The sequence below is a fragment of the Rhinichthys klamathensis genome, unplaced genomic scaffold (assembly GCF_029890125.1).
Source record: "Rhinichthys klamathensis goyatoka isolate OS25496 unplaced genomic scaffold, OSU_Roscu_1.1 h1tg000032l_1, whole genome shotgun sequence".
In the NCBI taxonomy this organism is placed as follows: domain Eukaryota; kingdom Metazoa; phylum Chordata; class Actinopteri; order Cypriniformes; family Leuciscidae; genus Rhinichthys; species Rhinichthys klamathensis.
The window spans coordinates 224,779-238,406 of record NW_026606581.1 but is presented as its reverse complement, the minus strand read 5'-3'; the positions used below and the strand labels follow the sequence as shown (position 1 = coordinate 238,406).

The 13,628-nt window shown below is 41.7% G+C and overlaps 1 protein-coding gene across 3 annotated transcripts in view; it reads right to left on the bottom strand.

Annotated features, from left to right (window-relative positions):
* The window catches only part of tmem260 (transmembrane protein 260), a 42,615-nt gene that overhangs the window by 27,625 nt on the left and 1,362 nt on the right, over positions 1-13,628 (bottom strand). For 2 of the 3 annotated variants that reach the window (XM_056245473.1, XM_056245471.1), the window contains exons 2-3: positions 8,978-9,009; positions 5,154-5,305 (exon numbers count right to left, since the gene is read on the bottom strand). In XM_056245473.1, the coding sequence (XP_056101448.1) occupies positions 5,154-5,305; positions 8,978-9,009 (184 nt within the window). The remainder of the gene's footprint in view (positions 1-5,153; positions 5,306-8,977; positions 9,010-13,628) is intronic. The other variant, XM_056245472.1, reaches the window with a different exon arrangement.

Below are 13,628 nucleotides of genomic sequence, written 5' to 3'. Positions count from 1 at the left end.
GTGAGCTCTTGCAAATTGTAGCCTATTTTTCCTATTTGTAGTGGAGATGAGTAGGACCCGGTGGGGTCTTCTGCTGTTGTAGCCCATCTGCCTCAAGGTTGTGCGTGTTGTGGCTTCACAAATGCTTTGCTGCATACCTCGGTTGTAACGAGTGGTTATTTCAGTCAAAGTTGCTCTTCTATCAGCTTGAATCAGTCGGCCCATTCTCCTCTGACCTCTAGCATCAACAAGGCATTTTCGCCCACAGGACTGCCGCATACTGGATGTTTTATCCTTTTCACACCATTCTTTGCAAACCCTAGAAATGGTTGAAAATCCCAGTAACTGAGCAGATTGTGAAATACTCAGACCGGCCCGTCTGGCACCAACAACCATGCCACGCTCAAAATTGCTTAAATCACCTTTCTTTCCCATTCTGACATTCAGTTTGGAGTTCAGGAGATTGTCTTGACCAGGACCACACCCCTAAATGCATTGAAGCAACTGCCATGTGATTGGTTGATTAGATAATTGCATTGATGAGAAATTGAACAGGTGTTCCTAATGATCCTTTAGGTGAGTGTATATATATATATATAGGTGTAAACAGGGTCTAAAACGTTTTGAGCTTGTCCACGTTCGACGATATACAGACGTAGTCGAAAACGCATCAATGTTCTCTCTCCATTCCTGATTTCTAACACACACTCACAGCGTTTGGTCTGGTCTTGTGGCGATCAGAGCCGAAACTAAAGCTGTTGCTCCGTATGTTTTTGTGTTGTATCCGTGTGCGTTCGATCATATGTAAACTGCGCAAGCTTATTTTGTCCATTAGATCGATTGATCTGAAAAAACACATCCTGTACATTAGACACTCTCTCTATGAAATCAGGACAGAAGTGGCTGAAAGTGGACAAAAGAGACAGATTAAAACACCAGGTGTAAACAGGAATGGGTCTCCCTTGTTTACTTGTCATCCGATTGACCAAAACGCATCTTAATATCAGGTGTAAACAGGGCCATAGACTTCTACTATAAGTACATTACTGAATGCTTGTTTTGTCATTTCAAACTAACTGACAAGTTCATATTATTGTCTGTGGTAATCAACAGCAGCTGTCAATAGGGTTTAAGTTGTAAGGGTTTTCCTTCATATTTAAAGATATCAAGGTTCTTGGCAAGAAAAACAAAGGGTGGGTGTCACAGCTAAAGAGGAAATATATTTACCAAAAACGAATGGCTGCAAACCAGAGCATTTTAGAGATTAGACTGGCTAATAAAGCATATGCTTAAGCTGCCAGGAGCTCTTGTTTCTGGGTCGGTGATTTACCTGACAACAGAGGTATGCTGGAGGGGCCAGCCAAGGGACGTGGGAAATGACAGCGTTTTTTTCTTAGTCTTTAACAGAAACAAATACACAGACAAATATATTGAGCTTAAGTTATGAAATCCACATTGTATAAGTATCAATATGGCAGAGAACAAAATATTGAACATTAGAACATGAAAATTCTGTCATCATTTACTCACCTTCATGTCGTTCCGAACATCTAAGACTTTTTTTCTTCAGTGGAATATTTTGAAAAATGTGACTAAACCTTCTTCAAAATATCGTTTTGTATGTTCCAAAAAAAAAGAAAGTCAAACCGGTTTGGAACAACATGAGGATGAGTAAATAATAACCGAATTTAAATTTTGGTAAACTAACCCTTTAAATGCTCATGTTTGCATATGCTAACACATTCTAACACAGGTACTGCTCTCACAAAGCCACCATCTTGCTAATAAACACAGCTCACCATAGAGAGCCATGGGGTGACTACGAGCGAGTCGAGGGTCCAGTGAGGAAAGCACTGTCATGACCATATGGTAAAGTGCCTTATATGGACACAAAAGCACCAAGACAGGTGGGCACTGGAGCCCAGTCAGCTGAGCTGGACCCGTCTGCTCTTGGCTGGTGTGTACCCTCACAGGTGTGGTGGACCCGGGACTGAGGAGGATGGGTGAAGTCACCTTCTGCGGCCACACGGACACTTCTATTACGTAATCAACATCATGAACGTACAGTAAAAGGCTAAGCAATCAAAATGTTTTCTTAGTAGTAGAGCTGCACGATTCTGGATAATTTGAGAATCAGGATTTCTTTGTTTCAAACAGAGATCACGATTCTCCCATGATTCTGAACAGAAAACTAAACAAAATAACATAATTTACTAGAGGTTCTGACAAAATGGTAATTGCTGCAGTCTATTTAAAATGTTTAATTAATATGAATGAATAAAAAAAAAATGTAATCGGGTTGAATGAATGATTCAATGACTCACTCATACTTCACTTGTTTCATCACTAGATGAATCAGCGTTTTTGAACAAATCTCTTGAATGAATGATTCAATGACAAATACATTTGTTTAAAAGTCTTGTCACCATCTGGTAATTGATACAATCAAGCGCCATGTTACATTCAAACGGGGATTTGCTTTATTTTGATCGCTACCGCAGACAACAGTGTTTATATCCTAGTACTTCTGTGATAATATGAATATTTGTAACACAGAAAAAACAATACTGTGAGGTTGAAAAGACTCTTTGTAAAGCTGTTTCATACTTATACATGACAACTGCTCTCCTTGTCAAAGGTTTCATAGATACAGGGAATTCGTTGTCATTTAGGGATGAGATTGCGTAGATGTTTGAATCGAGATCGCAATCTTTTAACGATTAATCGCACACCTCTATATTGATTTTTTGATGGCTGATGTCAATACCAATATCTTAGAGAGCAGGGTGGCCAATATAAAGCCTATATATAATCAAAATTAAAGTACTGCTCCCAACACATTGGCCAACAGAGAAACTTATCGGCCAATGCCGATAACTAAAAAAAATTAATATCGGCCGATATATCGGTAAATAAGTAAATTAGTAAATAAGTAAATTAGCCGATAAATTAGTCGACCACTTAGTAGGCAGTATTTTAGACATATTGAATGAATGAAATGGTGGGAATTTTTAAGCACAATATCACATCGCCTTGCAGTTTCTAAGATGTTCTTGGTGGCTTTTAGAATAAACTAAAATCTAAATCAAATCAAAGCAAATAGTTAAACGATTGTCAACTACTTAAAGTTTTCTTAAAAACATTTTTCTTCAATTTATCACCCTGACATATTTTACTTTTATAACCCCCCCCCCCCCCCCCCCCCCCCCCATATAAATGCATGCATTCCTGTCATTGTACATATGAATTTATGTATTTTTTTATATATAAATTAAAAAATCCAGACAAAAAAATGCATAATGCCATTGACCCACATACTGCACAATAAAGTCAGGAAAGAATATTACGCAAGAATGTAACAAGCAACAACAAAACAGGCATTCAAGCCTTTATGCTCTGAAATTCCTCAAATCTAAATATGTCAGATAAAGTATAGGGCACAGAATGGTCAGTCTCAGAGTGGTGTTGGGTGCCAGGGTAGCAGCCTGGGGACAGGCCTGTCCGGTAGTGCTCCTACTGGGAGTGGCACGCCACCTCAGCATTACCACTGGGCACAGGCGAAGCACCTAAGGACCCCAATGCCAACCCAGAAGGGAGTCCCAGACTGTGCCGGAAGCTCTGAAACCCCTAAAACACTCCCTCCTCCTAGTCCTGGCATCTCAAGCCTGCCAGCTATTGCTCTGAGCCCAACAGACATGCATGAGTCCAAACCTCAGCCTAAGCCCGGACAGATAACCATCAAAACCTATTACGCTTATGTTTTCAATTGAAAACATAGATTATATACTGAAACTTAAGAGCTAAGAGTGTTTGTGTGTGCATATGCAACCAAATCCCCAGTGCCATCAGCCACAGGAGGAAGATGGGTTGCGGGGTTGTGAGGGCCAAAGGAAATGACTTTTTTGGTTGTTGTAATCCAAAATTGGATCTAAATCCTTTGAGGCTTAAAAGCAGAGGTTGCTTTGGACATGTAACCGCAGCCAAATCTCTGGGCAGCTTGGCTCGCAAACCCAGCTGAGTGAGGGCATGCGTTTGCAAAAGTCAAGTGTAGATATTAAAATACATGCAGCAGCTACTGCCTGTTTAGACCCATTTTTCTGCTGACTGAACTCCAAATCTAGGATGGCAGTTAATGTCAGGGCATTTTAACTTGATCACAAAATAATGGTAAAAAGGCATTGCATGCAAACTTTTATATAAAAAATAAATGTACAATCACTCGCAAAATAATATTTTTTTATAATAAAAACGACCGTTTTAGGCGGAGTCTGGAGCCCTCCAATATAATATTCCACTTACATATTATATGAATATGCAAAATAAAGTCAATCTGGAATGCTTTACCATTTACAATGCATATTATAGGTGAAATGCATCCCCTCTGAAACTGCTAAAAACCCTGAGCATCACGTGTTCTTTGAGTATGTGTAGTAGAATATTAACAGAAGAGAGTCCCGCTCCACATTCATGGTAGCTATTGATGAATTTCTTTGGTCTAATGGAGGTCCTGTTTACTCCTGGTATGCATTTTGGTCGATCGGATCACAAGTGTACGACGTGTAAACGGGGTCTAAAACGTTTTGAGCTTGTCCACTTTCAACCACTTCCAAACGTAGTTGAAAACTCATTCGACTGGATTTCATAGTGCTTTCATAGTGTTAATGGTCATGTGGTCGAATGTGTATGTGACCCTCTACTCTCCACCTACTGACTTAATGCGTAAACATTATGGGAAGCACGCTAGCCAGACGGGATTTAAACTTTGTCGGCTGAAGACCCAAATTTGGTTTGAAGATGACAAACGAACAAAGCACAATGTTCTCTCACCATTCCTGATTTCTAACACGCACTCATAGCGTTCGGTGTGGTCTAGCGGCTGTCAGAGCAGAAACGAAAGCTGCTGTTCTCGGTATGTTTTTCCGTAGTCTCCATATGTAAATTGTGCCAGCTTATTTTGTCCATTAGATTTAAATATCTGAAAAAAACACATACATTTACCCACCCATAGACCCTCTCCTCGAAGAAATCAGGACAGAAGTGGTTGAAAAAGTGAACAAAAAAAACGGATTAAAACACCAGTTGTAAAGGGAAATGTCTCCCATGTCTACTTGTGATCCAATTGACCAAAACTCATCCTAATACCAGGTGTAAACAGGGCCATGAGAATGTCCTACCTGCAGACAGTGAAGCAGAGGGCTCCGCTAGCCCCGGCCCCAAAGACAGCACACAGGACATTGATACTGTGAGCCGGAGAACTGAGAGGCAGCAGTGAGAGCAGCAGAGAAGACAACATGGTGAAGAGAGGGTATCCTGGAGGATGGGCCACCTGTGGGAAAACACAACTGTAAACTCACTCACAGAACATTCTGATAACAGCAACAGAATTTAAAGAATCCCCCACCACCATACAGTTCAGCTTTCAAAGGCAGACCTTACTTTTGCGGGTTACAGCATCACACTGTCCTCCCCCTCCCTTAAAGCCTGATCTCCTGTCTCCTTGCCTTCCCAGCAATTAGGCACTAAGTCCTCTAAGGAGCGATAAGGACTAGAGCTATTAAAGGCTGCCTCACTCCTACTGGCCTGATAACACACACAGGCACAGCAGGCTGAGAAACACTGCACACTAGAGCGAAAAGCAAGGAAACGTCTCTGAGAAGAGGTTGTTTGAGGGATGGATTGAAAATTCGGTGGACAAGTGGGTGTCTAAAAGCTAGTGTGAGTTCAAGATCAAAGCAGGGAAGAGGGCCCAAGTCAACTGATCCCTCTAAACAATTTCGTAAGGCTGAAGTCGTTGTCAGTCAGATTTGTGGAACTGTGATAAGTCAGTGTTGGGGAGTAACTAACTAAATGTAACTTAAACTTAAGGGGAACTTGGCAACTCTAGTCATTTCTTCGCTGATTTTCACTTTTGTTGTCGCATGTTTTCTCATCAGCTCCCCCTACAGCTGTGCGGCGTATATTTTCACAACACTGTCATAAAAAAAATCACTTGCGGCACCTTCCTCCCGCTTTCTACCACTGCTCATGTGCTTTTGTTATTATCGGAGCCGGCCAACTTTATCGTGTGGAGCTATGTCTACCGAGTGGGTAATACATCATACACAGTATCATAGAATTATGTCGAATTGCCATAAAGCAGTTCGTGTTTCTCGCTCGTTCTCGCTTCTCACGAGACTTCCTATTTCCAACTTACCGGGACGTTAGTCCCCATGTTGCATGGTTTGTTTTCCGCCTGGGAACACTGGGGCGAGGGGGGAAAGTCACCATTCTCTCCAGAACAGGTTATTAAACCATTCAAATGATTTCTAAACGGTTTTATTAAGTTGAAATAGTTGCCAAGTGCCCCTTTAAACTTAAAAGTAACTCAACTATATATTATTGACCAATTAAAAAAAAATTCAAACCCAGTGTACTTTGCGTTCACAAACATGGATTTGTTGACTAGTCCAGGGGTGGTGGACCCCTAGGGGGCTGCAGGAGGGTTCTAGGGGGTCTACAAACTTAAAGATATAGAAAATTGTAACATAAAAAAAACCTCCAGGGTTCTTCCGATGTCCAATCTTGGACTTGTGACCTGCCTAATTTGTGGGTGAAAGGGTCTGTCTTGAGCACAAACATATTTCGAGAACTTCATATGAATACGAAATGGAATGTACAAAAACATTTTTGTGATCCAGACAGACACTCGTCCATAAAGCAGGCAGATTTAAAAAGAGAAAAAGTGTAAGATGTAAACTCAGAACTGTGAGGAAAAGAGTCAAAACTGTAAGATAAAAAATCTCAGTCAGATTTTGCGAGATGTTCAATGCAAGACAAATTTAAAATTGCAATAAATAAATTGTTGTTTTATAAACACAATAAATTCACACAACTCAAAAAATATCTACTCTATTTCATACAATTCCATATTTATATCTCATAATTTTAAGGAACTGGGTCCCTTACAAGGGGATTTTTATATCTGGGGTCCGTAAAGTTACAGATGGAACCCCTGGATGACATCAACTATTGGTCGACTACTAAAAATGGGTAGTCGTGGAGACCCTACTCCATACCTGTCAACATTTGGTTTTCAAAATCCGGGAGATTTCTCCGGCGGCGGCGGGGGGGGGGGGGGGGGGTTGAGGTATATGTACAACTTGTAACGACTGGAAATAAGGTGTGGCCCCTTTAAGAGCTATGCGCTCCCTGTTGAACTGTCGGCAGTATTGTATTGTATGTGCCTTGGGCCTCGAACACCCCTTTTACTGTCAATGCGAACACCCCATGTATGCGGGTAATTTCTGTTTGATGCTAATTTTTATCTTATTTTGTTTACTAAGTAACGATGTGGACAGTAGAACGTGTGACAGACAGTTAGGCTACACGAGTTAGATTTGGGAATAAAGTGCGAGTTGTGAGATGCCAATCGCCTCCGTGTGTCTGTCTGGCCTCTGCATGCAATAACTTCAGTTGTGAGCTATCCCTAATCTTCCTGAAGCAACGCGTTACAAACTGTACTTCAGTTTCATTGCGGGGACACCACCTTCACCTGCCATCATGTCTATCGGCTCGCTTTCGGGTTAAACTTTCCGCGACTGCGCAACTGGGTTATAGGTTGCCAGGTTGAGGTGACAAACGGGTTGAAATTGTAAATGGTCTGTGGATTGTGTGAATATAATGCATTTAATACAATCTGGCAACTGGTCAACATTAGACAAACATATTGGTCCGATTATTCATAAAGGAGTTTGGGCCATGCAAATTACGGGAGTTTCCCGGGAGAAATAACAAACCGGGAGGGGTCCGGGAGATAGGGCTAAAAAACGGGAGAAACCCGGGAAAAACGGGAGTGTTGACAGGTATGCCCTACTCTCTCATATTAAGCATGGGGTAATCAAATACATTTTTGTGAATTGATTCATTTGTACAATTAATTGAACTGAACCGGTAAAAAAAAAGAATAATATAATATTGTTAGTTACTTAGCTTGTCAACAGGGTAGTCTGACTTTAGTTGAGTGACTTTAAATTATGAGTAGAATCGATTGTAAAGTAGCTTCCCCAACAATGCCAAATGTCTGAATATAAAGTAAAGATGCTAATTCAATATCAGGAAAGAACGGAGAGCTTGAAGACAAGAAAGAGAGGTCAAGGCAGAGAAGAACAGAGAGGCTTGGAAGGGGGCACAAAGACAGGACAAAAGAAAGAGAGAGACAGTATGGCAAACAGATGGCAGGGGCGCGAAGGGCACGCTTGGAAGTGCCAGCAAGGTGTGCGTGACTGCGCAAGTGACGTGTGAGGTGTGTGGCAGAAATGCCTGCACTGGTGCCACGCGAGGCCGACGGCGTGGAAAGCAACGCAGAGCCGCCGCCAGGTCTGGAAGCGCGGGTGGCATGGTGGGAAAAAAAGGCGAAATGCACGGTAGGGGGCAGTCCTGCTATATGAGGAGTTTAAAGGAGAAAAGATCCACGGCTCCAGGGAGCAGGAAGGGAGGGCCGGCGGCCTGTGGCCCGGAGAGAGCCCTCCGACCCTGGGGAGAGCCGCAGACAGGCAGGCCACACGGACAGAGGGAGGGATTACTGGCATAGTGACACCGCCACAGACTCCCTAAAAGGATCGCGGCGGCGTAATAAACTTTATTAAATAATAAAACTTATTATAACTGTTAACCCGATTTAGTTCATTCTTTGCGGCTTACACACACGCACACACGCATGCACAAAAAGGAGAGGGGTTGAGTATAATAAGCCTTATACCGTACATAAGGCGAAGCTTACAAAAGCCATCGCCTAACCATTCAGTCTAATTGGATTTGAAGAACAGGGTTGCAAATTATAGCATTCTCTAGTCCTAACTTAGTCAAAAAAAGAAGTGCATAGAAAAGAAGAGAGGATAAAAAACCTGTGGCCTGAAAAGTAAATTAATCATCTTTCTTCTCCCCCCATACTTAATTAAACTTCCTTAATGCGTATAAGAGTTAATGAGTGGATTGATTAAACAATGCAGCTAATGCTTACCCCCAGTTCACAAGCAGCAGTGATCAGCTCTCCTGTGGTAGAAAAACAGAGAGGGAAATTAATGTAAACCCAATAATTATTATTAAGAGACAAGTCCGCTCCTGAAAGTTTTCCCAAATCAAATACTTGCACTGGGTTTTGCATTAATTTGCCCGGATCAAAACCTGCAAAATCTTCCCAGTGTGACATTTCCTAAGCGACACGCTCATTCTCTTCCATCGCACACGGCTCCCCTGATCCCCGAGCAGACAGACGCACACATACACAGGCAAATCTATTCACTCTTCCCATATTCTGTGACTCGAGATGCATGTGCAGAGCCCCATCCGTCGCTGTATGGCATACATGGACGTAAACGCCTGCGAGTCCCTCTGCGCAGAGCCACACGCATACAAAAAGCTCACGAGTGACTGGTCTTTTTAAGAGCTCACAACCATTATTCACACATATCTAGTCCTGTAAACCATCAACATATTAAAAACCTATGACTCATTCAGGGTTCCCACACTTTCTGACCAATCAGTTTCCAGGACCTTTCATGATTCATGATTACCAGACAGATTGTTCAGCGTATTTCTGGATGTATGTCACCTGAATTAATAGATTTTACAGATTATATTTATTAGAATACAAATGTCTCTGTTAAGACCCTTAAAGGGGCCATGACATCTTTTGACATATAAGAGGTCTTTGTACCATTAAAACATCCAGCAAGTTTCAAAGCTTAAAATGTCCACCTCATTATAAACAAAGCATTTATTTAATCAAGCTCCAAAAACGGCTCGTTTCGATATTGTGGGATTTGTGACGTCACACAGCAAATACATTTTCAGATGCCTGCCTCTAGAGCAAGACATCAACAAACAAGGTGTCATTGCACCTCAAAAGCAAATAGTTAGTGATGGAAAGTTCGGATCATTTTACTGACTCGGATCTTTGAGTCTCATTCAGCAAAATGAACAAATCTCAGCAGAATTTCAGCAGAATATAACTGAAATGTCACAGCCCCATAGGCTGAAGCTATGTAGTCTGTGCAGAAATTATTAGTTCACCTTCCGAGTCTTTGGGTCTGAGTCGTTCGTTCATCATGAATTATGGAAAGGAAAATCGAAAAGTTAGGGGAATTAATACATTGTAAGAAATTTGAGGCCAGAACTGCATCACTTTACTGTAAGACAACTAACAACACGCTTGTTTGTAGGAAAGATTGGGAATTATTAACCAATTTCAGTATCCAATACGGATGTCAAGTCACGTGACAAAAGAACGAACGACTCGGACCCGAAGACTTGGGAGGTGAACTAATCATTCCTGTTTCCTGTACAGAACCTATGGGATGTTGCGCATGCACGGTCAACACAAAATGAACAAATCACTCTCTGAGACAACTCGTTATTCCCATAGACAGTATAAGAAGTGGACAGAGCCATCTCATTGGAACTCAGTTGAGACAGTTGAGCCCATTTTTAGCGATTTTTGAGCACTTCCATTCCTGACGCGCAGACTCAAACCGACTCAAACTAAGCTTGATGACGTGAGCAACCTGTCTGACAGACGTTACTCTTCTAGTAGCTGTGCGTGAAAATTGCCAACGTTAATCTTGCAGAGACGGGGAACTTGAGCAAAGAGTTCTTTGGCGTGAGTGAGCAGGAGTAAGTATTGCGTTGCTTTTATGGACTCATTATCTATGGGCTTCTCCCTTGACGGAACGTCCCGCCGATTGCCTGCGAGCTTCTCCTCCTGTCTGTACGGTAATTTCTGTACAGCGCGACAGAGAGTCGAGTGGTTATGACGCAATCGTTAGCCTATTTTTACTAAATCTGTTTCTCAGATGTAAAGTTATTCGCTGTCAAAGTGACGCCAAAATGAATGGGAGTCAATGGAAATGCTAACGCAAGTGAAGTTCTGCTACAACATGGCGGCACCCGGCCGGCTTCAACTTCCGGTCGATGGATTACCCCCTTGGTTATTCCTTAGTCATATTACAGACTCTTTCAAAATGAATGAATCGTTCATGATCGACCCATCACTAGAACCCATTAAGGATCCCAGTGTCAGGAACAAGTGGATGGTTTATTTTCAATGCCGTCATGGATTGCGTCAAAGGATGTTTGCTCTGAGAATTTGACTGCAGATTGTTTTGCAAACGAAGCACAGTGTGATAGAAAGTTTACAGAGAGACCTTTCTTGACAGATGAAGCAGTCAGCGGTTTTAGACCTGAGAGCGGCTACATCGTAAACCGTATATTTCATAATGCTTTGTCTGCAAATTACGGTTTTATATAATGTTTTCAGAACACTTAATCGCGTGCAATAGCGAGTGGGTGTTGTTGATAAGGTTTCATATGCGATGACGTTAGCCAATCATAACAGCGGCCGTTTACTTTAAAGGAGATCACTTTAAAGGAGATCATCACCCTTAAAAACTGATCATTTCAGACAGAGGCTCACACCTGTTCCAGAACAAGGGTTGAAAAAAATGTTTTTTACACACACACACACATATATTTTTTTATTTTTTGGGGGGGGGGGGCAAAAAACTATCAACATTATTAGTGATAGTGAACTTAAAGGAACACATTAAAATGATTTTTAAAAATCCATGTCATGACCCCTTTAACAGACAGACTAACTGGCCATTGAACTCTAGTTTAGGAAAAAGCACAGGTTTCATTTGTACAGCACAGTGGTCAACTTCTGTTGTGTTTATTTGTGCTTTATAAATAAATTAAATTAAATTAAATTAAATTAAATGGTTTACGACCCACCAATTGGGTTTTTTTTAAAGAAATGAATGCTTTTCTTCAACAAGGGTGCATTAAATTGATCAAAAGTGACAATAAAGACATTTCTATTTCTAATGAATGCTGTTCTTTTCAAAGATTGAAAATAAACGCAGTCTTGGTGAGCATAAGCGACTTCTTACAGACGCTGTAAGTACTGTCTGTGTATCCATGACTTCAAATTTCATTCAATTCCATTCCTTTTCCATGCTTAGAAATGAACATTTTAAAATTCATAGGCCTAGATGTTCACAGGTTTTCCATGGCTGTGGAAACCCTGCTCATTACAGTATCGATACAGAGAGGTTTAGGTGTGGAATGGGTAGCAATTTCAAAACTTGACAACCAAAATCTGGAAATCTACAAACCCCCAAAAAACTGTTTTTTCAGAGTTCAGAGATTAATGGACAAAAAGTCCTTTCGCCTACTAATCCCAAATGTTTTAGCCCTGTTGTATAAATCTAAGCAATGCTGCCTGACGCAATACTTGTCTAAACACTGTAAAATCCTATAATCTGTGCTCTCTGATGCAATATGAAATGTTCAGTGCATCACAAAATTTTGAAATTGTTAGCTGGCACTTCCTGCGTATCACTAGCGGTCGTCTGTTTTCGTTGTCATGTTGGAAGTCCTCTATCTGTAGGTGCAGACCCCTCACACTTCAGCGGCTGAATTTCCTCTGCTTTCACAGTCTCATTTAGAATAGAAATAAATACACGCGCGGTGAGGCCAGGTCTACCGCATTTCAAAGCATGTGGATCTCCCTGTAATCAAAATTTCTCATGTTATGCATCACAATTTCATTCATGGCAGTGCAGTGCTGTGTCTAGACCCCAAAAGAGAGCCCAGTCCCATGGAGGGAGGGCTAAACAGAGAAAGGGGTACAGATGCAGTTGAGCGCAGGACAGCGGCGGAAGGAGCGAAGTGTCTCTGTGATAGGCACCCACAGCAGCCTTTTTCCCCCCATAATCCCCATCATTTCCACACTCGCATTCCTAGACAACAGCGGTCCCGCGGGGCGCCCGCTCAGCCTCTCCGGGGCGCAGCACACCTAAAGGGATTAGGACTGCGAGACGGAGACCTGGAGAATTTCTGCCGAGCATTCAGCTGGCGCTATCACACCAGCATCCTGCAATGTCCCTAAACGCCACGCTTAAGGGGTTGGCTGTTTTTTCTCTCTCCGTAAGCCCCAAACAGCTTCTTGCAACCCCCCCCCCCCCCCCCCCCCCCCCCCCCCCCCCCCCCCCAAAAGCCTCCAAAAGCCACCCTGCCCGTGCACATGCTGTAAAGCTCACAGAACAGCAGCTTGTTGTTTGCTTTCCCCCCCCCCGGAAGAAAAACATTTATTTTTGTATCCAATTAGTGAATCTGGCTGTCTATAGGACAACTTTTTAAAAAGCATTGTGCAAGACTGCATTCATGGGTCAATGACAAAAAAAAGAGTGTATAAATAAAACACAATAAAGAAATCTAGTTTAAAACACATGCCAGGTTCTTACAAATGAACCTTGTATTCTAGCTGGCTTTATATGGTTTTGAAAATGTTTTATACATTTAAAAAAAAAAAATCGAATGACTAATGTCATGTGGTCAAACTATCAATTAAAAACTTGTAAATTATTTTCCTTATACCTGTTAATCTTGATTACATCCTAATAATTTTTTCACATTTTTTCACCAATTCTGCCGTGCGTTAATATCATCATGTACAGTATTTCTCTCTCTCTATCTTGTGATTAATGGTCTGACGTCAGTCCAGAGGGATTAGTATTTCTGTTCTCTTGACAGCTTTGAGAGGGACGCAGACACACTCATCTAGTCTGACCCAGCAGTAAATAACCTTCCCATTTGTTCACACAGATGATAAT